Source organism: Nuphar pumila, chromosome 2 (assembly GCF_984573655.1).
Source record: "Nuphar pumila chromosome 2, dmNupPumi1.hap1.1, whole genome shotgun sequence".
Classification (NCBI taxonomy): domain Eukaryota; kingdom Viridiplantae; phylum Streptophyta; class Magnoliopsida; order Nymphaeales; family Nymphaeaceae; genus Nuphar; species Nuphar pumila.
This window is the reverse complement of record NC_143250.1, coordinates 88,173,101-88,199,712: the sequence shown is the minus strand read 5'-3', so window position 1 is coordinate 88,199,712 and position 26,612 is coordinate 88,173,101. Positions and strand designations below refer to the sequence as shown.

General features: G+C 38.9%; 1 protein-coding gene across 1 annotated transcript; it reads left to right on the top strand.

Moving 5' to 3' along the window:
• The first annotated feature begins 1,098 nt into the window (after window positions 1-1,098).
• LOC149845983 (cysteine-rich repeat secretory protein 55-like) lies at window positions 1,099-2,085 on the top strand. The gene has a single exon (XM_089996104.1). It carries the CDS (start codon window positions 1,114-1,116, stop codon window positions 1,945-1,947), a length of 834 nt encoding a protein of 277 aa, XP_089852230.1. The 5' UTR covers window positions 1,099-1,113; the 3' UTR covers window positions 1,948-2,085.
• The last annotated feature ends 24,527 nt before the right edge of the window (window positions 2,086-26,612 follow it).

The following is a 26,612-nucleotide window of genomic DNA, read 5'->3' as shown; positions in this document are numbered from 1 at the left end:
TCGATAAGTTTCCAACCATCGTAAGAACATGATCTACCTGTAATAACCAAACAATGCCTTAATGGCACACCAAACGACATGCCTTCTTCATCGATAGCATGATGAGATGAAAAGATACTCACGCTGCCTTAATGGCACTTGTTGGAATGTTTGTGCATCATTGCTTTCTTCCATGATGCCTAACGACAGCAAAAATGAAGAGAAGACACAAGAATGTTTCGTAACACAAGGCAGGCACGAGAAGACGACAATGTGTTGTAAAACAAGATAAAAAACAAGGCGGAAAACTCGTCTGGAGACGAAGGCAAAGTTTGGATTGATAATGGGAGCTACTGTTACAGCAGATGACGCAGGAGTTTAATGAATAAGGAACGTCTTCACTTTAAATAATTAACATCAAGCTTTCTGGATGGAGGATTTTTTTGTCCTTTTTTGTCCTTTTCTCGAACGATCGTTTCACAGCTTTTGAATGCAGGATATTTTTGTCATTTCATCGAACCGTCATTTCAGGGCAAGAAAAGCAAGTAAGGGTGATTAAGTCTTTGCAACAGCTCCAGAGTCCGATGCAAAGGTATGTCAACATACACGGGCATACGAGCCCCATGTGCATGAATACGCTCATTCGACCACCCGAACACATACGTGGGATTCAGTAAATCATGGAGGGCGAACATACACCACCCTCTCATAAATGGCAAGCACACAACAACAAATGTGCACATCAAGTGGGGTTCAAAAATATCATTAAATTTGTGAGCACAACTAGACTGACTTGGACAGCGATCCCATCATTTGAGATACATTCAATCCTCACCATCCGAATCAATGACGGTTCTGTTGGATGGTTAGGATTGGATGTATGATGAAACCCAACCTATTTCTCCGTTTCCCACTGACTGTACACTAATTTTTAAATGAAAGGATGTGGCCATTCTTCAACCACACGGTCTCGAATCTCTGACAATTCAACGTAGCTGAAAAGAGTCAAAGATGTCAGCTTTGTGCCAACTGGGTGGTGCTCCTATCCCTACTACAACCATAATAATGAGGGTGGATATCATTATCAATGTCTCCTGATCTCGACCACTGGGCTTGGCGCTTGGCTCTACAAATATGTGGAGGACGCGGCCATTCTTTCTTGTGATAAATTGTAGGTTCAATTTCAGAGTTTCTCATCATATTGAAATGAAAATACCCTCTTTCCATCCCTTCCTCCTACTGTTCCTCTGTTTAGGTCTCAAACTACAACTGGGTTCGTCCATTAATCCATACCCCTCGCCTGTAAGCGTCGACTGCTTCTCAGTGACGCCCCTCCCTCCCCTCGCCGCTGATGCCGTCGATGCAACCATAAAGGACAACATCGATAGGGTCGGTGCGCAGCTCATCGCCAAGGTGTTGCCAACGGGTATCGCGACAGCCAGCTATGGCAGTGGCGCGTCTGCCGTCTACGGCCTCCTCCAATGCAGGGCCGACGTTAGCTCCATGGACTGTGCTGCCTGTGCAAAGGAGGCCCAGACTCAATTCAAGATTCTCTGCGCTAAGGACGGCAAGGCCAGGCTCTGGTTCGAGCGCTGCTACCTGCGCTACGACACGGTGAACTTCTTCGGCAAATTGGACCGGATGGACTCCTACTTCACCAACAACAATGCGGCGAACGCGTCGAACCCAAAGGTGTTCCAAGAGAAGGTGAAGAAATTGATGAGCCAAGTGACCGCCGCGGCTGTGGCGCCAGGCAGCCGAGCGCTGGGCAAGGCGGAGATAGCGGTCACGCCCAAGCTGACCATCTATGGGTTGGCACAGTGCACCCGAGACTTGGCTTCTTCCATATGCTCCAATTGCTTGGCCACCGCAGTGTCTAAGTTCCAGACTTGCTGCGTGGGGAAGGAACGTGGGTATGTCATCTTTGGTAGCTGCTACGTACACTACGAAGTCTATCGCTTCTTCTAATTCCCTATGTAGGCTTCGATGCCAAACTTGGCTGGTTCATTGTGCTATGTGCTCTCAGTCTCTCTCTCTCTCTCTGGTCAGAGTTCTTGACCATGGAACTCAAATAAAAGCTTGATCTACCTTACTATCAAGGGAAAAGGATAACTTATGAGAAAATTGTGTTTGGCATTTCAAGGCTACGACGACCTTCGAGCGTTTAAATTATGGGACTGAACTTGGAGGCCACAAGCATCGACTGCGCCTTTGGTGCGCAGGACAAACACTGCACAGACAGAACTTGTGGCGTTTGTCCTGGACGGGGGTTGCGACTGGCGTGTCCAGTGGCACCTTTTATAAAATTAATGAAAGGGCGGGGACAAAGTGGTGCTTTCGATAAAGGATCGATGCACCCCCTCCCCTCTTCAACCTTTCAATAAAGGATCACACCTGTGGGTTTTGAACTCGTAACATCTATTCGATTTGGTGACTTATGAATTTGCCCCAGTACAGAGCCCTTGTGGGCGAGGATGTCCAAGTTCAATCAATGTATAGTTTTGTCTATTGTCATGAACATCAATCATTGTGGAGAGGGTGGTGTATGTTCTCCCCCGATGATTCACTGAATCCCAAATCTGTGTTGGGGGTCTGAATGAGCACCAAGTATGCAAGCACATGGGGCTCGTATTCTCGTGTATGTTGACATCACTTAACATTGGAGTCTGGTGTGGTTGCAAAGACTTAAGTACCCTTTCTTGCTATTCTTTTCATAAAACGATGGTTTGAGAAAATGACAAGAATGCCCTTCATTCAAAAAAGAAAAAACAAATGGTTCAAAAAAAGGACAAACATGTTCTCCATCCAAAAAGTCAAGGATGATGTTGACTCTTCAAAGTCTACACAGCAAAACGAACCTTAATCGTTTCGTCGATGGTGATCCGGCGAAACGATGGTGAATCGACGATCCGATGGTGAGCCGGCGATCCGATGGTCATCCGGCGAAACGAACATTTGCCATCAAAAATGTCTGTTTGAACTTTTCATTATCTTCTTCTTCTTCCTTCTCCGTAAAACACTGTAAAACCCTCTCTCTCTCTAGAGAAGAAATCAAGTGAGGCAAAGAGTTCCCCCTGGAGAAGGCCATGAACATCAACCCTCTCACACTCTCTCTCTTTTATTTTTACTTCTGTGCACATCCAGCAGACGATCCTACATTGCTCCATCAAACACCGACTGACCTGCACACTGACTACAACATCGTTCAACTTGATGGGTTGTGGAGCCTGATTCATAGTTTTTGCCCTTACAGGAGGGGGTTTGGAGGCTCCTCCCAACGTGGGTAGCATCATTGAACTTGATGAGTTGTGGAGCTTGATTTAGAGTTTTTGCCCTTACAGGAGGGGGGTTTGGACCAATTTTTTTTGGGGCCTTGTATAATTTTTTTATTTTCTTTCCCTCTATTAACTATCGAAAAAGAACAATAAAACATTTTGTTTAATCGTGGGGCTCATGTTTCCTTCGGTTGTTTCTTGCTCGAGGTTTTCATAACACTCCTTGCCTTGATTTTTCTATTTTTCTTTTTCTGTTTCTTTCCCACGATTTTTTCAATGACTCCGCTACAACGATTTTTAGTGTTGTCGGATCTCCAACGAGCCCCACAACGATTTATAGTGTTGTCCGATCTTCCAACAGCGATTTGTAGTATTGTCAGGCCTTCCTATAGCGATTTGTAGTATTTTCGGGTCTCTAACGAGCCCCACTGCGATTTATAGTGTTGTCCGATCTTTCAACAATGATTTGTAGTATTGTCAGGCCTTCCTACAATAATTTATAGTATTTTCGGGTCTCCAACAAACCCCACAACGATTTATAGTGTTATCCGACCTTTCAACAGCGATTTGTAGTATTGTCGGGCCTTCCTACAGCGATTTGTAGTGTTTTCGGGTCTTCAACGAGCCCCACAACGATTTATACTATTATCTGGCCTTCCAACAACGATTTGTAGTATTGTCGGACCTTTCTACAACGATTTGTAGTGTTTTCAAGTCTCCAACGAGCCCCACAACGATTTATAGTATTATCCGGCTTTCCAACAACGATTTGTAATGCCTTTCACAAATCACTATAGCGATTTGTAGTGTTTTTGGGTCTCCAATGAGCCTTACAGCGATTTATAGTGTTGTTGGATCTCATTATAGTGATTCGTAGTGTCTTCCACAAATCACTATAACGATTTGTAGTGTTATTCAGTAAGCAAATCGTTGTAAATTGCCTAATGTTCAAGCGCCCCCCAGACCAATTTTTTTGGGGGCCTTGTATAATTTTTTTATTTTATTTTCTTCTTTTAACTATCGAAAAAGAGCAATAAAATGTTTTGTTTAATCGTGGGGCTCATGTTTCCTTCGGAACCCGCGCTGGGGGTGAGCCCCCAGACCCCCCTCTTGTAAGGGCAAAAACTCTAAATTAGGCTCCACAACTCATCAAGTTGAATGATGCTACCCACGCTGGGAGGAGCCCCCAAACCCCCTTCTGTAAGGGCAAAAACTATGAATCAGGCTCCACAACTCATCAAGTTGAACGATGCTACTCACGCTTGGAGGAGCCCCCAAACCCCCCTCCTGTAAGGGCAAAAACTCTGAATCAGGCTCCACAACTCATCACGTTGAATGATGCTATCCACGCTGAGAGGAGCCCCCAAACCCTCCTCCTGTAAGGGCAAAAACTCTGAATCAGGCTCCACAACTCATCACGTTGAATGATGCTATCCACGCTGAGAGGAGCCCCCAAACCCTCCTCCTGTAAGAGCAAAAACTCTGAATAAAGCTCCACAACTCATCAAGTTGAATGATGCTACTCACGCTAGGAGGAGCCCCCAAACCCTCCTCCTGTAAGGGTAAAAACTCTGAATAAAGCTCTACAACTCATCAAGTTGAATGATGCTACTCACGCTAGGAGGAGCCCCCAAACCCTCCTCCTGTAAGGGTAAAAACTCTTAATCAGGCTCCACAACAGTCAATGTGCAGGTTAGTCGTTGCTTGATGGAGCAATGTAGGATCTTCTGCTGGATATGCACAGAAGCAAAACGAGAAGGGAGAGTGAGAGTGAGAGGGTTGATGTTCATGGCCTCTTCAAGGGGAGATTTCTTTCTCGGATAATCCTGCAGTGCAGAGACTGGGTCTTAAATAATCATCTTCGGGGTACTTAAGTCTTTACAACCACTCCTTTTCTAGAATTATCATTTTTTTTTGCACCAATGGAGGAGAGGGTACTTAAGTCTTTGCAATCGCATCAAACCCCAACGCTAATTAATGTTGAGAAACATGAGGATACCAGACACACATGCTTAAATACGTGGTGCTTTTTGGGACCCCCGAGCATGAGATGCCCTATTAAGGGGGGTAACATATAACCTGCTTGGATCATTGTGGACTAATCAAAGGAGTAATTATGTGGTCAATCTAGTAATAAACGTGAACATATCAAATTTCAAGTTACTTTACCTAAAATGCTGGGCCTCTGTTCATTGTCACGATGAACAACACCCAAAACTGAAGTTGGTTGTCGCTTGCGTGGATGTGCTCTTCCACTAGATAACTTTTGGTTACGATGGGGTTTAGGCAAAAATTTAAACCATTTATAGTGGTATTCTTAGGGTTGAATGGGTTACAGCTTCAACCCTTGAACGTGTGTGTGCGATTGGGTCCTGACAAATTTATCTAACCATTCTGGTTGGTTCCAAGAAATATAATTGCAGGTATTTGCATAAACTGAATTTGTGGAAGTATCCTCTATAATTTTTGGTAGACAATTTGTGTTAAGTTTTGTATTTTTCATGTTTAGATGTACTTTTATGGAGATAAAAAATTATTGGCTCTTATTGCACAAAAATAATAATTATATAACCACTTTTTTTTTTGTTAAATTGACTTAATTCTATTTTTTTTGGTAAAACAAGTGCTACCAACAGTCAAACACGTACCTGAATTGAGATGATGGTACCGGATTCAGACCGGGGTCTAATCGAACTCACCATAAGAGAAATTATACCCGGATGCTATAAGAATTCCATGAACCATATCGGGTAAAATAATATTTTTTAATTATTTTTACATTGAAAATTTGCTCAAAACTCAGGTCTGGTATGAAATTTCACAAACCATACCTGGGTCCATATATTAATGAAATCCTTGCAGTTCCACCCAAATTCTAATAACCCTGACCCTATAATTAGGTCTGGGTCAAATCCGACCCATTGACACCCCTACCAAGGACCACTGTGCCAAATCATCATTCATTGTTGTTTTAGTTAGGGGTGTCAACAGGTTGGGTTTACCCCTACCTGATCCGGTCCAAACCCTATAGGGTCCGGGTATGATGACAAATAAAAATATCCAAGTTCGGACTCGAAGGTCCGATTAATACATAGACCAGCTATAGTTTATGAATTTTTATACCAGACCTAGGCCCGACTAGAGTTCCGATTAAGACCCAAATTTTCAATGTAAAAATGAAAAAAAAAAATTATTTTGTTGGGTATGATCCGATTCTAGTTCATGTAGTTCTTATCGGGTCTAAGTATGGTTTCTTTTATTGTAGACACGATTATACTCAAGTCTGGACGACCCGATACCATACCCCAAAATCTAATTCAAGTCTGGTTTTTACCTGGAGCCGAAACAAACCCAACCCGTTGACACCCCTAGTTTTATCATTGTTAATGTCCCTCGCATTCAATACTGTTGTTCACTGTCTACATGGTGAGACTCTTCATCGGTAGGCCATCGAAAGCGCTGTTCACCGATGATGGCATCCTTCCGCCCCCCCTACAGTTGGTCAACAAGGCGGCCATAAAAGGTGTCGGCGCTTCCATCATCGACGAAGCTGTCGACTTCACCTTTACCGTTAACGGCTTGGACTTGGCACCGCTAATCGGCCGAGCCCAACTTTATGAACGTCTACATTTGTCAGTTTGACGTCTCCGCTTCCAATTCCGTCAGGGCAGAAATTTAAAAGGGAGAACATATTTTACAAAAAAAAAAAATCAACAGGAAAGAACAAAATGAAAATTTTAGTAGTTCCTTATTGGTCATGTATTTGTAAATACATGAAAAGTCTGACGTATTTTTGTAATTTTCTTTTTTTTTTTTTTTAAGGGAGGATGGGATGGGATGGGATGACGAGGAACCTTGGCTGAGAACCGGGTCACTTAATAGACCCACATGAAATATGTTTTATCAGACAAGATGTTGAATCAAAGTATCAAGCCATCCAAGATGTTTCGTTGGCTGGACAAACGTCACCCAAAACATGCCCGGCAGTATTTCTCTAGCACTAGTGACATGCAACCCCCTAGAGTTAGAGTTAGAGGTATCAATGGGTCAGGTTTGAACCAGATCTGACAGTATCAAACCCTATAGAGTAGGGGTGGCAATCAGGTGGGGTTGGCAGGTGGACCCGACGGGTTGGCGGGTCAGCATACCTCAATCGAAATCCAACCCATTTATTAAACGGGTCGGCTGTGGCAAATACGAACCCGACCTATTTATTAAACAGGTAATCCGACACGACCCACCAACCCATTTAATAAACGGGTTGGGTCGGGTAAACGGGTTGGTGGACGGGTTGGCGGGTTGACCCACCCGCCTAACCCGTTTATTAAACGGGTCAGCCGGGTTGGCGGGTTGGCATACCCCTAACACGAACCCGACCTGTTTAATAAACGGGTTAGGCAGGTAGACTCGTTTATTAAACGAGTTAGTTTAAGCCCAACCCGAACCTGCCTAAGAGGCGGGTTGGCGGGTCGTGTCAGGTTTTGCCACCCCTACTATAGAGTCGGGCTTTGGTGATAAATAAGAAGACCCAATTAGAATCCAGGTGAGACCCAAAGGGTCTGATTAATATATGGAGCTGGATGTGGTTTATACCAGACCCCGGACTGACCTGAGTTCCAAATAAGATTCAAGATTTTTAATATAAACAATATTATTTTATCAAGTATGGTCGGGGTAATCTTTATAGGATCCTAGTGTGGTTTCTCTTATAGTGGGTTTGATTGGACCCAGGTCCAAACTCGATACCAACATCACAAGTCAAGTTTGGGTCTAATTCCACATGGACCCAAACTAAACCAAACCTGACCGGTTGACATCATTACATAGAGTGCAACTTAGACAACCCTTGAAAAAACAATCAGAACTACTTTGTCCAATGTTTCAACCATGGGGCGATCTTGCACGAGGCCTGCCATCCACACGATGTCGGATTGTCTTAAGTATGAAACACCTTATGGTATGTTTGATAGCTTTTCCAAGAATGGACAAAACGAACAAACAAAACATATAGAACACATGTACTATAATATCCAACCTTTGTTTCTACTGTACATGGAAGGTGTGTTTCAAATAACATTTATTTTATGCTGTGTAGTCATCATGGACACACACGGATAATGTGTCGGATGGTTTTGTTTTGGATCGTAAGACTTGATCCGCCCAACCATATGATATTTTAACATGTTTATTATAGATTTTAACTTCAGATATAGATCTTGAGTTGGATCTAAAAACTAAAAAATGTTTTAAATTTAGGTAATTTGAGAAAAAATAAATAAATAAATAAATATATATATATATATATATATATATATATATATATATATATATATATATATATATATATATATATATATATATATATATATATATATATATGAATGCATTAATCGGTGTCATATTGAGTATGATTATGAAGTTTATAAAAAAATTATGGATTTTAGCCCCAATTATGGATCTCAAAATCGATCTAAGTATAAAAAAACTTTAAATTTTGAGTTATTTGAGAAAACCAACAAGAATTCATATTTTTCATATACAAATAAAAAAACCATAAATAAATTATAAAACCTAAAAATGCAAGAAAATAAATCATAAATAAACCAAAAAACCTAAACTACAAGAAAAATAAACTATAAATAAGCCATAAAATCAAAGAAACCATAAATAAACTATAATAAAAAATATAAAAAACCCAAATTCAAACCCTAATAAAAAAATCAAAGAAAAATAATGCTAATCAAATAGAATAAAAGCCTTAATCAAATTAACTATCAAAAAACCATAAATTACAAGAAAAACAAAGCATAAATTCAAACCTTAATCAAAGAAATTCAAAGAAAAAACAACCCTAATTAAATACAAGAAAAATCATAATCAATTTAACTATAAGAATCCTTAATTAAAAAAATTTGATTCAAGCCTTAATAAAAAATATTTTATTCAAATACCTAATTAAAGAAGAAGAAACGAAGAAAATGGAGAAGAAAGGGAAAATGAAAGAAGAGACAGTAAAATAGAAAAAATGAAGAAGGGGAAGAAAAAAGAGACAACAACCTCTAGCTGCCAGATTCTCAGGGGGGGGGGGGGGGGGGGGGTGGGGTTCAGAGATGGGAGGAGGAGAAATGAGAGGACGTCAGTGTAAGCTAGCGGTGGGCATCGGGCTAGCTCAAGCCCGTTTAGAGCTCGGCTAATCAGGCTTTATGTGTGACCCACCCTGAAGATCACTCAACTTGTTTACTAACAGGCCTAGCTTTGGGCCTGGTCTTAATGGGTTCGGGTTTGAAGAACATCCCATGACCCAGCACAGTGGCCCAATGGGCCAATGTGAAGCAACCCAATCCCAACTAATTAGGTAAATAATAATTAATTAACAAGCTTTGTGTACTCAACTAATTATTTTTTTAGTTTTTATAAAATTATTGCAACTAATTAGGTAAATAATAATAGTTATCAAGTTAGTATGTAATTAATTAATTTTTAATTTCTATATTATTACTAATTAATAAATATCTCAGGCTCCTTAGTCCAGCCCGATAGCCCATGGGCTGACCCAAATTCAGCCCACGTATATAACGGGCCGAGTTTCAGCTCGATAGGTATCACGTCTGGACCTAAAACCTTGACCCAAACCTAGCTTATGGCGGGCTGGGTCAGCTTGGCCTATCAAGTCATTCAGCCTACTGCCCACCATAGGGTAACCCTGATGCTCACTTATTTCTTTTTTTGTGATTTATTGTTCTCTGTGTTCTGTTCCCAATGTAACAGGGAGGTGGAATGGTGAATCACTGTTCCACAAACGCAATGGACATAGTTCCGTGCATCCACTGCGTCCATTGTTTGTTCATGAGAGCATGATTTTAGGAAGTGTTGTCCCAAATCATGTAGAAGGTGCCATCAAACAACCCCTTAAGGAGAGCATGTATATGTTTTATCAAATAACCCAACATTTAGGAGTCATTTGAGTCCATGCAGCTATCCTTACCCACTGGAGAGCATCCCTCCACCTTGCAAACACATGATGTGTTGGCTCGTGAGAAAACATGTCCCTACCCCTATGCCTTTTTTGTCCCAAAAAATATGGCATGCAAGAGTTGGAGGGAGGAGGTCTGGTTGTTGCATCGTAGACAGGAACGTATGGGTAGACCACAACCCATGGCATAAATGCCCTCTTATTAGGCAATTAATTTCCCTCCTTTACTATTTTCTCACAGAAAACAGTGTGTTTTCAGCTATTTTGGGTTGCTTATGAAACCCCTTTAAATAAGCATAGTATGGGAACTGTTTGCATAATCGTTTCCTCTTATCTATGCTAGTTTATCGGGATGGATCATTCCTGATGTGAGGAGTTACCATATCATAGATAACCACCACGTTTTACGTGGTGGTTAATCCAATATTCTCCCACTTGATTCGACGATAAACTCTTTAACCAGAAAACCTTATGGGAATAACTTGAATAGATTGACCTTTATAATCTATTATAAAGGTCCTTAGTTGAATCTTTAATCCTTATGAGATTAACAATCATAATGAAAATCAAGAACTGAAAGTGATCACTTTATTTATATGCATATGTCAAAAAAGAGTTTAACAATCCCATCCTTATTACATGTTCGGAATATAATCCCGGTGCTAGCCCTTTAGTAAGAGGATCAACGATCATCTCTTTGGTACCAATATTAACAATATGCACTAAATGATTCTTCATTCTTTCTTTAACAACAAAATACTTCAATTTCATATGCTTGCATAACATAGTACTTTTATTGTTGTTCGAAAAGGACACCGCAACTTCATTATCACAGTAGACTTTGAGTGGCTTCCCAATGGAATCGACCACCTTTAACTGTGATATGAAGTTCTTTAACTATATAGCCTGCGAAGTAGTCTCGTACAATGCTATGAATTCTGCCTCCATGGTGTGGGCAACAGTGGTCGTCTGCTTCCCACTCCTCAAAGCGATTGCGCCCCCAGCAAGTAAGAAGACGTATCCAGTAGTAGACTTTCTACTATCAAGGCATCCTCTTAAATCCGCATCTGAGTAGCCAATGACCTCGAGGTGATCAACTTTATGATACGTTAACATATAGTCTTTTGTCCCTTGCAAGTACTGCTAGACTTTCTTGGCAGCCTTCCAATGGGGTAAACCTGGGTTAGACTGAAATCTGCCAAGTACTCCTACTGCAAAAGAAATATCTGGTCGAGAATATGTCTGCGCGTACTGCAAGCTGTCAACAACTGATGCATATGGATAAACACTCATCTGTGCTTTGTCAATATCGTTCTGTGGACAATCCTTTGGGCTTAGCTTATCACCTTTTGATATGGGTGTAGAACTAGGAGAACAATTCTCCATCTCATATCGCTTTAACACCTTTTCTATATAAGATCTTTGAGAGAGGCCTAGAAAACCTTTTGCTTGGTCTCAACGAATGTTAATGCTAAGAACGTAAGTAGCCTCACCCATATCTTTCATATCAAAATGTGATGCAAGAAACTGTTTTGTCTCTGAAAGTAATTTTATATCGTTGGTTGCAAGTAAGATGTCATCCACATACAACATCAATATAATGAACTTACTCTCACTTTCCTTAAGGTATATACATTGATCAATAATGTTTTCTGTAAACCCAAAAGTCACAATGACTTGGAAAAATTTAATATACCACTGTCGGGAGGCCTGTTTAAGTCCATATATTGATTTGTTAAGCTTGCATACCAAACGATCATCTTCAGAGAAACCAAGAGGTTGTTCCATGTATACCTCTTCATTCAGATCCCCGTTGAGGAACGCTGTTTTTACATCCATCTGGTGTAGCTCTAAGTCATAATGAGGTACGAGGGCCAAAATTATCCTCATTGACTCCTTAGTTGAGACAAGAGAAAATGTCTCATTATAGTCAATGTCCTCCATCTGGGTGAATCCTTTAGCAATCAATCTTGCTTTATGTCTCTCTATGTTACCTTTGGAGTCCTTCTTGGTCTTAAAGACCCATTTACACCCTACGAGCTTTACTTCCTTAGGTAACGTGACAAGATCCCATACTTGATTTTTAGCCATAGAGTCTAACTCTTCTTTCATAGCTTCTATCCAGTGCGAAGATTGTTTGCTTTCAACAGCTTCCATAAAGTCAACGGGTCATCATCCATATCTATGAAATCACCAGGCTCCTGAAGATACACCACATAATCAAGATGTATGGCAGATCTCCTAATCCTTGTAGATCTCCAAACAGGTCATTCCTCAGGCTCAGATTGAACCTGATCATCCTGTTTGTGCTCTTCCGCATTGTCCACAATAGGTTCACTTTGGATTTGTGCATTAACAACCGAATGATCAACCACATCATCATTAGAAATAATAATATGGTATCTTTCGATGTTTTCCTTAACAGGTGATGAAACTGGATCATGTTCTTCCTCAAAACCAAGGCTTTGAAGTGCACTTAATCCTACTAAACCATCTTCTAGGAATTTAGCCTTATCCGTTTCAACAAACTGTGGTGAATGAGATGGACAATAAAATTTGTATCCTTTTGATCTTTCTGGATAACCAATGAAATATCCACTGGTTGTTCTTGGATCAAAGGCTTTAATGTGGGGGCTATACAGTTTAGCCTCTGCAGGATATCCCCATATGTTCATATAAGACAGTGATGGTTTCCTACCTGTCTACAGCTCATAAGGAGTTTTAGGCACAGATTTCGTAGGAACCTTATTCAAAATATGCACAGCAGTCCTTAAGGCTTCAGCCCACAACTTTATGAGAAGTGTTGAATAATTCAACATAACTCTAACTATTTCTTTAAGCGTATGATTTCTCCTTTCTGCTACACCATTCTGATAGGCACTACCAGACATGGTATATTGAGACACAATGCCTTCCTCTATGAGAAATCGCGCTAATGGTCCTTCCCTTTGCCCCATCTCAGTAGATCTACCATAATATTCGCCACCTCTATCAGACCTGACTATCTTAATAACTTTATCAGTTTGTTTCTCTACTTCTTTCTTAAATTCTTTAAACATCTGAAAAACATCAGATTTTTCAAAAATCAAGTAGAAATACATATATCGGGAATAGTCATCAATAAAAGTGACAAAATATTTTTCGCCTGTGTAACAGGGGGAAAACGGTCCACATACATCTGTATGGACTATTTCTAATATCTCACTACTGCGTTTGTCACCCTCTTTATATGTGTTTTTATGCTTAGCCTTTATGCAATCAACACATAGGTCATTGTCAGTAAAATCTAGAGATTGCAAGATCCCTTCATTTACAAGTCTCTTTATTCTCTTTTCAGAGATATGACCCAACCTTCGATGCCAAAGCATATAAGATTTATCATTCATCATGCTACGTTTGTTTCCAACCAATGCGTATTCAGAAGTCAAAGACTTCTGAGTTTGGATCTTCACACTCAATTGATATAAACCATCATAAACTGATGCATAACCAATTTCAATTGAATTTCTAAATATGAACAATTTGAAATTTTCAAACTTAAAACAATATCCAAATTTATCTAACTTTGAAATTGAAATTAAGTTTCTACTATATGATGGAATATAAAACACATCATGAAGATCTAAAACTATGCCTATATCTAGAGTAATCCTGCAGGTTCCAACACCCTTCACATGTGAACACATCTTGTTTCCTGAATAGATGTTCTTCTCATGTATTGTTGGTTTCCTTCTGTTCAAGAACAGTTGTAGACAGTTGGAAATATGAACAATAACACCAGAATCAATCCACCAGCTATTTTCAGAAATTTGTAATAAATTACACTCATGAGAAACAAATGACAAATTACCTCTCTTTTCCAACCACTTCTTATACTTTATGCAATCTGCCTTCATGTGTCCCTTCTTCTTGCAAAAGAAGCACTTTATGGGAGCAGAGTTGGATTGCTTGTCTTGGGATAACTTATCCTCAGTTGGCTTCTTCCTAGCATTTCTCTTAAATGCATTTTTTCTTGGTCCTACCTTGGACGTATAAGAAGCCATATGTGCACTATGCACCTTCTCACCTTTCATCCTCTCTTCTTCTTCAACACACTGAGACATGAGTTCATTAAATGTCAATTCATCATTATGTGTGTTGTAAGAGATTTTGAAAGATCCGTATTCCAAAGGTAAGGACGTTAGAACTAAATGTACTAGGAAAGAATCAGAGATGGTGAACTTCATGTCATTCAGCTGAGACGCTATGTTTCTCATCTCCAAAATGTGCTGGTGAATGTTTTCCTCTCTAGTATATTTCATACATATAACTTTAGACATCAGAGTACTGGCTCTGACCTTGTTTGAACTCACAAACTGTGCCTCAATGGCACTCAGAAAATTCCCTCACTATTCTGCATTGTGGGATGGCACTGCGAATGTTCTTAGATACTTTAGATCGCAAAAGCAATAGGCTAAGCCTATTCGAGCGCTCCCACTTCTCAAAAGCAATCTTTTGATTAGCAGTGCTCTGATCAGTTAGGGCAGTGGGTTCATCTATCCTTAGGGCCAGATCTAGATCCATATACCCTAATGCAAAAGAACAGTTTCTTTCTAATCACTAAAATTAGATCCATCTAGAAAATGTATAGAGCTAGAGCTATCTAAAATCACAGAACTAGAAACTGCATGACAAAAAAACATGTATCAGGAAATATTCGTACGAGACTAAAACTTTAGTGGAAAAAGCAAAATAATAAAGGCCCTTGATGTGCTTTTTTTTAGGCGAGTGAAGGGGGTCATCGAAGTCCTACTTTGGTAAGAGCTCCGACACTCGAAACCACTTTGCCTACCGACCATATTCGGTAAAACTAAGGTTCTTGTGAAGTTAGACCATATACACAAGGTATCTTTGGATACTCATGTGTGATGTATCTCAACACATTTACCTTATTTTATCCTACTTAAATTCCAAACACGATAAAACTACCTTTGGGTCGTCTATTATTTCATGAATCTAAGTACAATGTGCATATCGGCTTAAACTGTATGATAGTATAAAATTCATTGATGACTTATGTGTATTCAGTCACTTTGGTGACATGAAAACATTGAGTAATCTAACTATCCTTAATGCCAAATATGCAAAATAATATCTTAAAATAGTCCATAAACCGAATGGACCAGACATAACCCTCGAAATGGTTCGAAAACTGAATGAACCTGTCATATGTTTCATGAACCTGTCTTAAAGCACTTTGAATCGGTCTGAAACGGCCCCGAACCGGTCATCCAAGGGTCCAAACCAATTCTGAACCTTATGAATCGGGTCAAGTATGAACAAAAGTTCATAAAACCCTATAACCACATGACAAAATCCCTGTATTTTCTTATATTTAAGAAAACAGGGTCTTAGCATCTCGAAACCGGTGAGAAACTGGAAGGAACCAGTCAAAAATGGCTCTGAACCGGTTCCGAAAGAGGGCTGAATCAGTCCCTGATCCGGTTCAGACCAAATAGTGCCTGGACCCTACTGGATCCGGGTCGAAACCCGACTGTAACCAGATCCGGGTCAGACCCAGCACAAAACGGATCCGGGTTGGACCCGGTATGGATTGGATCCGGGTCAGACCCGGGGTTTACTGGATTCGGGTCGGCCCGGGGTTTACTGGATCCGGGTCAGACCCAGTAATATCTGAATCCAGGTCGGACCCAGTTAGAACTGAATCTGGGTCGGACCCGGTAATATCTGGATCCGGGTCAGACCCGGTTGGAACTGAATTCGGGCCGGACCCGGTAATATATGGATCCGGGTCAAACCCGATAATATATAGATCCGGGTCAGACCCGGTTAGAACCGAATCCGGGTCGGACCCGGTTGGAACTGAATCCGGGTCGGACCCGGTAATATCTGGATTCGGGTCAGACCCGATTGGAACCAAATCCGGGTCTCACCCTGTAGCTACCAGATCCGGGTCTGACCCGGTTGCTACTAGATCCGGGTCGGACCCGGTACATACTGGATCCGAGTCTGACCCGGCATAACCGGGATCCGAAAACGGATCCCGATATAAAACGTGAAACACGAAATAGGGTTTTCAAAACCCTATTTCGCAGTTTCACTCACCACTCTGCAGAGGGCAATGGCTGCCGCCGTTTGTCGGCGACGAACGCCGCTGCCTGCCGGCGACCAACGCCGACGACCTATGTCGCCTTCCTGTCGGCGACCAATGCCGCCGCTTGATGGCGTCTCTCCTCCGACGAAAGCCTATCCATCTGCCGGCGAAAATAGGAAACCTCAGAAGCCTTTTTCAGAAATCTGGTGACTCAATAGTCGCCGGCGATGGTTCCAACAGCCTTTTAATGGCAGATGAAGAAGGGAAACGCTGGCGGTGTCCTCACCGACAGAAAACCCCCAAACGACATTGATAAGTTTTTTTTTATCTGTCTGTCTGTCTGTCGCCCAATGGCGACAGTCGCCGGTGCCGACGACCAGCAACAGCGTCACCCCACGGTGACCTGCTTTGTTGGACGACCCAGAGCACACCCCACAGTGGAAGCAGGGTGTGGGCCCATAACCCAATGTTGGGCCAGATGGGGGTTTTCCACCGCCGGTCTGGAGCGTCGGTGTCTGTGCCATCATCTGATCCGGCGAAGCCCTGCAAAGAACAGAAGAAAAAATACAGCAACATACCTGAGGCGGCCATTGCCGGAGGGCGAAGGACGTTGCCGAAGAAGGGCGCTCTTCAACTCAGCCGGTCTGCAGCCACCACAAGTGCAGGCTACCGAATGCAGACGGTGAGTCGACCTTCTTCCCTCCTTTACTGTTTTCTCACAGAAAACGGTGTGTTTTCAGCTATTTTGGGTTGCTTATGAAACCCCTTTAAATAAGCATAGTATGTGAACGGTTTGCATAATCGTTCCCCCTTATCTATGCTAGTTTATCGGGATGGATCATCCCTGATGTGGGGAGTTACCACATCGTGGATAACCACCACATTTTATGTGGTGGTTAATCCAACAAATATTACTGAATCCAACCTAATCAGATTCTGTCCAATGAGATCCATGTTTGGATATTATTAAGAGTTAGGTTAGAAAATAATGCCAAACATAGATTTGATTACTTGATCATATATGATTTGTCTGTAATTATGTTGCACCCTTGTAGAATTCATATTAGCTTTGGACTTGGATGCAAAACTACATACTGAATCTAAATCTAATTATTAATCAGATGCTACTTTGTTCACTGAATCTGGCTAATCAAATTCAAATTTAGTGGTTACTGTTTCCAAAGAAACACAAAGGAAAAGAAGACAAACAGATGGCATCTTAGGAGAGCAAATCAAGTGATCTGTCAAATCACTTTACATCTTCACCATCCATTGTTTCATTGCACAAGGTCCCCCACAACCTTTATGCAAGTTGTGGACGGTGAGGATGCCAAATCACTTTTCATAAGGGTTGGTTTGAGATCAGTAGCTAGGATGGGCGCAGCTACCACAAGTGTTAACTGCCAAATCCATCCTTTAATGTAAATACAAAAGAGAAAGGGCCTCACTTCCCATACCAAATGCATAAATGCCCATCCTAGCACTGAAATTCCAAACGAGATCACCATGGGCGTTAGACCAAGATTTTGCCTCGATAACACCAAATACATAAACGCCTATCCCAGCGTCGGGATTCCAAACAAGCTCAAAAGTGATTTAGCAAATCACCTAATTTGCTCTCGCATCCTAGGCTTACTTTGTTAACTGACATGCCCTACACACAAATCAAAATGTTTGTGGGTGCTTGAATTGTAACTACATGATTTTGTTTATAAAGGTATGTTCACCAACTGTTTGTGTTTTGGTTTGCTTGAATTGTATGCGAAAATAACATTTGTCAATGTTACGGAGGCGAGAATATATTGACATTGATTCATATCAACAATGGTATGCAGTCCATCAATTTTCTCGTTTGTTTATGAAGAGTGCATCAAACAAGGATGAGCAGTCCGACCCGAAGCACTGCAAGAGAGTGCAAATTGTAGGAGAAGCAAATATCGTTGGATGATAAAATGGTACGAAATTGCTCGCACGATGGATTGACTGCATGAGGATGGAGTAAGTTGCAATTGTTATTTACATGATATATTTTTCTTCTTTGTCAAGATTTATATTGCATCATATGATATGTTGCGTATAATAGGTTGTTTGGAGACCATACTATAAAAGTGAGATCTTGAATCAAAGAGCTGGTCATAGAGGCCATGAAGTTGAAAAAGAGAGATGTATGGAGGCACAACATGATGGAGGCCGAGTGTCAATATTCCAACTGAGTAGTGTGGAAACTAAGAATGTGCCAACTGATTATATTAGCATTAACATCATACACAACTAATACTCTAGTTTTGGGCAATACAAAGCTTGACTGCAGTTAAATCTCATATTCAAGCTTGAACTTCTGACCTAGGATGAAGAAGGTGAAACCATCTAAGTCTTAGATGGCCAAGGTTCGAACATGAGTAACTAAAATTCTATAGACAACAATATTTTAAAGTCATTTTCGTGATAACCCCTAGTTATAATAATGCACGAAAGTAATTCAACACTATATGTTTTGAAATACTTGTATGTATTATCAAGGTTAAGTTTATATATTTGTGTTTATTATGTACGTTGCATTTATGTGTTATTCTTCAAATTTTAAATTGCAGAAGATTTTCAAGTTTCAAGAACAATATAAAAAATTAAAATCAATAATAAAGAAGGTGAAAGCGCAATTGAGGCAATTGAGTGATAGTGAGGTAAAAGGTCACTCAAATGATGGCTCAGAAGACTTTGAAGACTCAAGAAGACACATCTCATTTCGTTATCAAGATTATTGATCAATATGAACATTTTAATAACTATGTTCTTGTTGTGTATGTGTGCACATTTTCGATATCTGTTCATAACTGTTGTTAAAAGGTAGTTTTTAATTTTTTTGCATAGAACTTAGTTTCGCTATTCAGATCTTCCTAAATATGTTATTGGTACATTTCAGTTTTGTTTATATATGTTATATATAATTTTTAGTTTTTTTGCAAAGATTTGAGTTTCAGAAGCTTATATTGTGTCTATATATGTTACATATAGTTTTTAGTTTTTTGCAAAAATCTTAGTTTCGTAAGTTTTTGTTGTGTCTATACATTTTACATAGTGTTTTTTAACAAAATGATGTTTCACAATTAGTTGCATAGTTTCATGGGTATTAGTTTTATCTAAAATAGTGTTTCCTTGTTTAAATTCACTGATAAATCTCATTTATTCTCTTATTTAGACCGTTACTGGAAAGGAGTTTCACAAAAGAGTAATGAGGCTTTGTTTATGTTCTAGTAGAAGTGTAAAATTGTCAGATATACCAATATAATCAATGAAAAATGAGCCGGTGACATTTGAAAAATACTGTAATATCTGACAGTTATATTGTAGAATAACATTATTCTCAGGGGTAGTATGATCATTTTTTGCTTAAATAAGCTAAAGATATTGTCATATAGGGGGCTTTTCGTCACATTCCTACTCAACGGAAGCCTATTTCCTTTGAAAGACCTACTTTGAAGGGAAAGTGCTTTTCTAGGAAGAGAAGTATGAACCCCTTTTGACAAAAAAACTATTTTTTTTGGCTATTTTTATAGGCAGATTGGGGTTAAGCAGACCTATAACTATTCATGAATCAAAATAATAAATTATAGAGAGCATCTTAAAGGAAGCTAATCCAAAGAATATAATTCTCAAGAGATAAACCCCCAAAACAAAAAATCCAAGGTCCAATACAATAATATTATTTTATAATGGACCTTGATTTTTATTAAAAGCTTTGGGTCTAAGATTGAGAGATCCAAGACACATTATAGGTTTTCACATTAATGTTTTTTTTTGCATTTATTATATAAGTTCAAACATATAATTCTCATAGACATGTTTGTTTCACTCTTTGTAGGAAAGAGTCCCTATTTCCTATGAAAAAGAGCCTTTTTCATAAAAAAAACATGAAACAAATTATTTTGACTTTTTTGGTCATATTATTTTGAATAAAACTCCATAAATAAATTGCTCAGACCCATATTTAGTGTAATTATTGATACATGCCAATGTCCGCATAGAACATCCCCTTGCTTATCCAAGATACTTTTTCATTAGCTTTGGCCCCAGGGCAAAAGATAAGTATATACCTTAAGGGTATGTTCAGGTGCATCAACTTGCATGAGATTTGGAATCAGAATGATTCAAAATCACAACTGCCTGAAATCCCATATTTGAAAGAACAACGGATTTCAGGGCTTTTAGAATTGCTTTTTTAGAGAATTTTAGAAAGTGATTATGTCAGAACGAACCAAACATGCCCTAAGTATCAAACTCTTAACTTGCTTCAATAAGCCTTAAGCTACTCCATTTGACTGTTGGGATTTTGATCACCCAAAAACTGCAGCAGAAAAATGTAGTCCAATAAGAAATACGTAAGGAGGTATGAAAAATATAGCTTAGGTGCACACACACTTGGACTCTCACACTCACACACACTCAAGCAAGGATGTCAAGGAGGCAATCATGTTAAAGAGGCACACACAGTCACATGCACTCAACAAATTTGCTTTATTGCTTGATGCTTCAAAGACAATACAAGGGGCTTTATATAGAGCTCAAGAAGATGAGAAGATAGGTATGACCCATGCAAATTTTGGCATGGTGCACCATAACCTAAGAGACTTCTAGGGAACCCAAAATCTCTTTACTATTTTTATCATATGGATAAACACAAGAGAGGTCCATTATTGTTGACTCTTTAATAGAAAATGGGCTATCAACTTGCATGAAAAATGAAAAAGTGCTTTGGATTATGTTCCTTACAACTTACACATTTTAACATCCCCACTTAATTTGTAATTCCTAAAATGAACCTAAAATTCTCAAACTTATTTGTGGGCAATGGTTTGCTGAACATTTATGCTGCTTTTTTACTGCTTGGAATGAACTCAGACAATTTTTTTTCTTTCTTGACCAATTCTCTGATAAAATGATGTCAAATATCAATATGCTTCGATCAACTCTGAAAGACTAGATTCTTTGTCATTGCAATAGCATATTTATTGTCGCAATTGATAATGGTTGGTCCTTCGAGCTTTTGCTGTAAGTCCAAAAGAATTCTCCTTAGCCATACTGCTTTACTTGCTATGTTAGTGGCTATGATATACTTTGATTATGGAGAAGATAATGCAATCGTATCATGCTTCTTTGACGACAAAGAAATTGCTTTTGTTCCCAGGCAAAAAATATAGCTTGAGGTGTTTTTTTAGTTATCGACCGATCCTTCCCAATTACTATCAGTATAACCAAGCAGTTTTAAATTGTTCTCGGTAGCATACTTTATTCCAAAACTTTTTGTGCCCTACAAATACTTCAAAATTCTTTTTGTTGCTACAAGGTTGATTTGCTTGGTTCACTCATGAACCTAGAAACCAGGCTTAATGCATTTACAATGTCAGGTCTTGTATTAGTGAGATAAATTAAAAACCCGACCAAAGCTTCAATACATCAAAGCATCCACCTTTTTGGCCCCTTCATTTTTGATAGCTTCTTATTTACAACCATTGGTGTGTTTATTGATTTACAAGTTACCATACTGAATCTTTTCAACAGATTTTTAAGATATTTTTTTTTCAAAAATGAAATTTTATTCTTTTTTTTTTTGCTTTACTTGGATTCTGAGAAATTATTTCATAATCTCCAGATTTGTTATCTCATATTCTTTCATCATGGATTTTTTAAACTTAACAACCATTTTCACATTTGATCTAGCACAGATCAAGTCATCTACATGTAAGCACACAATAAAAAAATATTTTCTTTATTTTTTTACATAGAGGGGGTTCACTTGGACTTCTTTGAAAACCATTCTTTTGAAAGTATTTATCTATTTTCATGTTCCAAGCTTGCGGTGCTTGTTTTAGGTCATACAAAGCCTTTTTTTAGCTTGTAAACTTTTTCTTCACTTTCTTTCTTTTCAAATCCAAGAGGTTGTTCAACATAAACTTCTTCCTTGAGCTCTCCATTCGAAAAGCAGATTTTACATCCAATTATACGCTGAAATCTTTTTCTCAACTGCAATAACTAGCACAACTTGTATAGTTTTCATTATGACAATTGGAGTGAAGGTTTCATTGAAGTCTACAAAATTTTTTAGCGTATCCCTTTGCTACAAGTTGAGCTTTGTGCTTTTGAATTGAGCCATCTTCATTATATTTTGTTTTGAAAATCCATTTTAAGTTGATGACATCTTTTCTCATTCATGGCAATTTTTCAAACTTCATCTTGAACAACTTCTTCATAATTTAGTGGCTCACAAGAAAATAATGCAAAATCACATGAAGCATAAACGTCTACAAGCAATGAGATCTTTCGCATATGTGACTCAAACTCTGAATCATTTGGGTCAAAATCTTCTTTTATAGCAGTTGAATCTTTATCAAGTTCTGGTGACTGCATTGAGCTTATTTTTCAACTCCATTTACTTTCTTCATCAAATACCATGTCTCTCAAGATTATCAATTTATTAGAATTTGGATTAAAGAGATGATAGACTTTGGAAGTATCACTATAGCCAATAAATATGAATTTTTTCCTTTTTCATCAAAATTTTTACTACTTTGAGAAAAAAAATTATTGTAAGCAACACAACCAAAAACTTTGAAATAGCTTACCTTTGGTTTGTGCTTATACCAAGCCTCATATGTATTTTTGTTATGAATGGATTTTGTGGGAGCTTTATTTAGATTATGCATGACAATGTTCACAACTTTGACCCAAAAATTATTGGGAACATTCTTTCCTTATACCATGCTTCTCACCATCTCGATAATGGTGCAATTTATATGCTCTACTACCCCATTTTGTTGAGATGTTTTTGCTGCACTTAGTGATGTGAACTCGGTGACCACCGAACCACGATCAAAATGGATCTTAACACACGTAGAATCTTTTCATGAAAATGAGTTCGAATAGGACTCAAGAAAAATTGGTTTTTCGGAACCCGTGTGCTCTGTTTCGATAGAGGCGATCTAAAAGAAATTTATACGTGACTCACATGCTTTTCCAATGAATATGAAATTACTGGATTTGGATCAGCGGTGTCCGTTCCATGGACTCAAGATTGGTATTCGATAGCAGCAACAAAGATTGATATTTTTGAAACCTCTAAATGATGATTCATCTATTACTCAGAACATGAAAGTTTTAGATCTAGGTTTTGGCTTTCCACAGAATCAAATGAAACAAATTTTCATGCAGGAAATCTCCAGATAATAAAAAAATATTGAACACCAGTAGGAGTGTTCTGAAACAAACAAGTGACAGTGGATTTCTGTCAGTCCGACACTTTAACAACGCTTTTCAGGGATACAAACGGCCGATTCATGAAATGACCTTAACTACAAAGTTGTAGATAATCCTCTTAGCTTTTCGGAAAGCTAAAGAACAACGAAAATAAATCAGTATCAATGTTGATACGATCATTTCTTTGGAGACATTCCAGACAACCCAGGATTCGGGAATCCGAATTTTGATAAGAAACTAAGCTATGCAATTGCAACCTGAACTAGATATTTTGCAAGCAGAAAAATTCACTTGATAACAAACCTATGTCAAACATTCATTCTAATAATCAACCAATAGTTGTTTGCAATTTTTCAAACAGAAATATTCAAGAGAAAAAGAAAAAACACAGGAAATATCAATGGCGAATAATAAAATGGAACCAACTATCTTATTCAGAAGATGGCAATGATGGAGAGTCGCTGGGAAGCAGCAACGTCAATTGGAAAATCATGAACAACGAATCGAACACCATATTTGAAGCTTAGCACTCACGAACAAACTGTGTACACAACCACACGCCAAGATGGATTTTCTCAAGCGCACCTTCCACGCTCAAATGAGATTTTTTTCTTCTTTTACTCAAAAACATTTTTTTCCTAACCAGCCACACAGCAGATTTTTTTTTCAAAAATGAAGAAGCTCCCCTCCCTTGGTCGACCTCCCTTCATTAATAGCCTTGGAGCATGGGGAAGAGCTACCATAAAGATGGAATGGCATTCACAAACCATGCTCCAAAAAATAAATTTTTTTGAGAGGCCATTTTTGACAAAGGGTTATTAAAGACCAACAACCATATTTGACTTGGACTAGTCAAGGCTGGATTTTGAATGAAGACCAAGATGGTCCACTTTCAAATGACCCCAACTAAGCCCATTTTGAACTAGATCTTGCACAAAAATGCATTAGAAAATGCAATTACAAAAAAATAAAAAACTACCTGCATTCCCCATACACCCTGTAGTGCCACAAAAGAATCCTACATGGCACCAAAACTATCTGAATTCATAGAATCTGGCTACTAAATAAAAAAAATATTACATAAAACAAATATTGATGATACAATATCTAAAAATATGATTCTACGAAGACGCAATGGAATCAAAACAGCTAAAGAAGGAGCACGTCGAGCATCGACTAAATGAAAGATCCACTCGGACAAAGGACGCCCTACAAGCGTGTGGATCACCTTGGGTAGCGATGCCTGAATCAGGTTTGAAGAGTTGGATTGGAATCCAACTTCGCTTCTGCACTCTGAATCTCTGGATGTTCTGCATCATCCCCCCTAGGTTGAAAAGGCTTCATCCTCGAAGTCGACTCCTCTCCCTCATCGTCACCATGGTACCACTCCAAGTGTTTAACGTTGAACATGTTTGAAGTGTTGAATTGAGACGACAACTGAACCCTGTAAGCATTAGAACTAATGATGTCAGTAACTGCACAAGGACCAACGCGCTTAGGTGCCAACTTACCATGTAATTCAGGAGGTAAACGTTCTTTAGTAAGAGTAACTCATACCAGAACTCCAAGTTCAAACAATACCTGTCGATGCTTCTTATCATAGCTTGCTTTATACTTACTAATGTTATCTTGAAGATTCAGATGTACCTATTCATGAATATCTTACAACAAAGAAACACGATCTTGAACAGAATTTAAAACAGGACCAACAACAGGAATAAAAGCTAAGTTAACAAAAGAACAATGATTAAATCCATACAAAACAGTAAAAGGGCTAAATCTAGTAGAACGATTCACAAATTTATTAAAAGCAAATTCAGCTTGTGCAATTATTTGAGACCATGACATTGGTTTATCATTAATTAAAGCTCGCAACAAGTTTCCTAAAGACCGATTAACAACTTCAGTTTGACCGTCGGTCTGAGGATGATGCACAATGTTAAACTGTAGATTGGTTCCTAACTTCTTCCATAATTGTCACCAAAAATGACCTACAAATGTAACGTCTCTATCTGAAGTGATAGTTTTCGAAATGCCATGCAATTTATAAATTTTCTTGAAAAACAATTCTGCAATATGAGAGGCATCCATGGTTTTTCTATACGGAATAAATTAGGCCATTTTTGTGTATCGATCGACGACCACAAAGATAAAATCAAGACCATGAGAGGTCTTAGGTAACCCTAAAATGAAATCCATTGTTATATCTTGCCACGGTTTCTCAGGAATAGGCAAAGGCAAATATAACCTTATATTTGTGACATTTTCTTTTGCTATATGACACATATGACATTTTTCCACGAATCTATTCACATCCTTTTGCATGTGAGGCCAGAAATATGTTGAAGACACCAAATGCATAGTCTTGTCTCGACTAAAATGTCACTTATTATCTATCTCAGAAATCAAATGCTGTCTCAGGGAACAGTCTGGGATACAAAGCAAATTGTCCTTAAATAAAAAACCATCAATCAGGGAGAAATTGTCATGAGGTTGGATATTCACTTCATTAATAACTTTCGAGAAATAACTATCTGACCCATATAATGATGCGAATTTCTCAAAACCCCAAACAGATAACTTCATAGAAGACATAAGAATGTTTTTTTTGCTTAAAGCATCATCAACAACATTATCCTTTCATGCCTTATGTTTCAGAACAAATGTGAATTCTTGTAGGTACTCTACTCATTTGGCTCTACAAGCATTTAATTTATGATGATCGTTGATGTATTTAAGAGCCTCATGGTCAGTATGGAGGATAAATTTTTGATGCACCAAATAATGCCTCCAGTGCATTAGTGCTCTTACGATAGCATAGAATTTCTTATTGTAGGTGCTATATTTCAGTTTGGCTTCATTAAGTTTTTCACTAAAGTAAGCAACAGGCTTACCTTTCTGACTCAGCACAACACCTATACCTACTCCAGATGCGTCACACGACAATTCAAAAGTAAGTTCGAAATTAGGTAAAGCTAACACAAACGTCGAACAGAGAAATGATTTCAAACGCTCAAATGATTGTTGAGCTTCTGGATTCTAT

Excerpts from the sequence above, each read along its gene's own strand:
- LOC149845983 (XM_089996104.1), top strand. The coding sequence starts at position 1,114 with ATGTGGAGGACGCGGCCATTCTTTCTTGTGATAAATTGTAGGTTCAAT.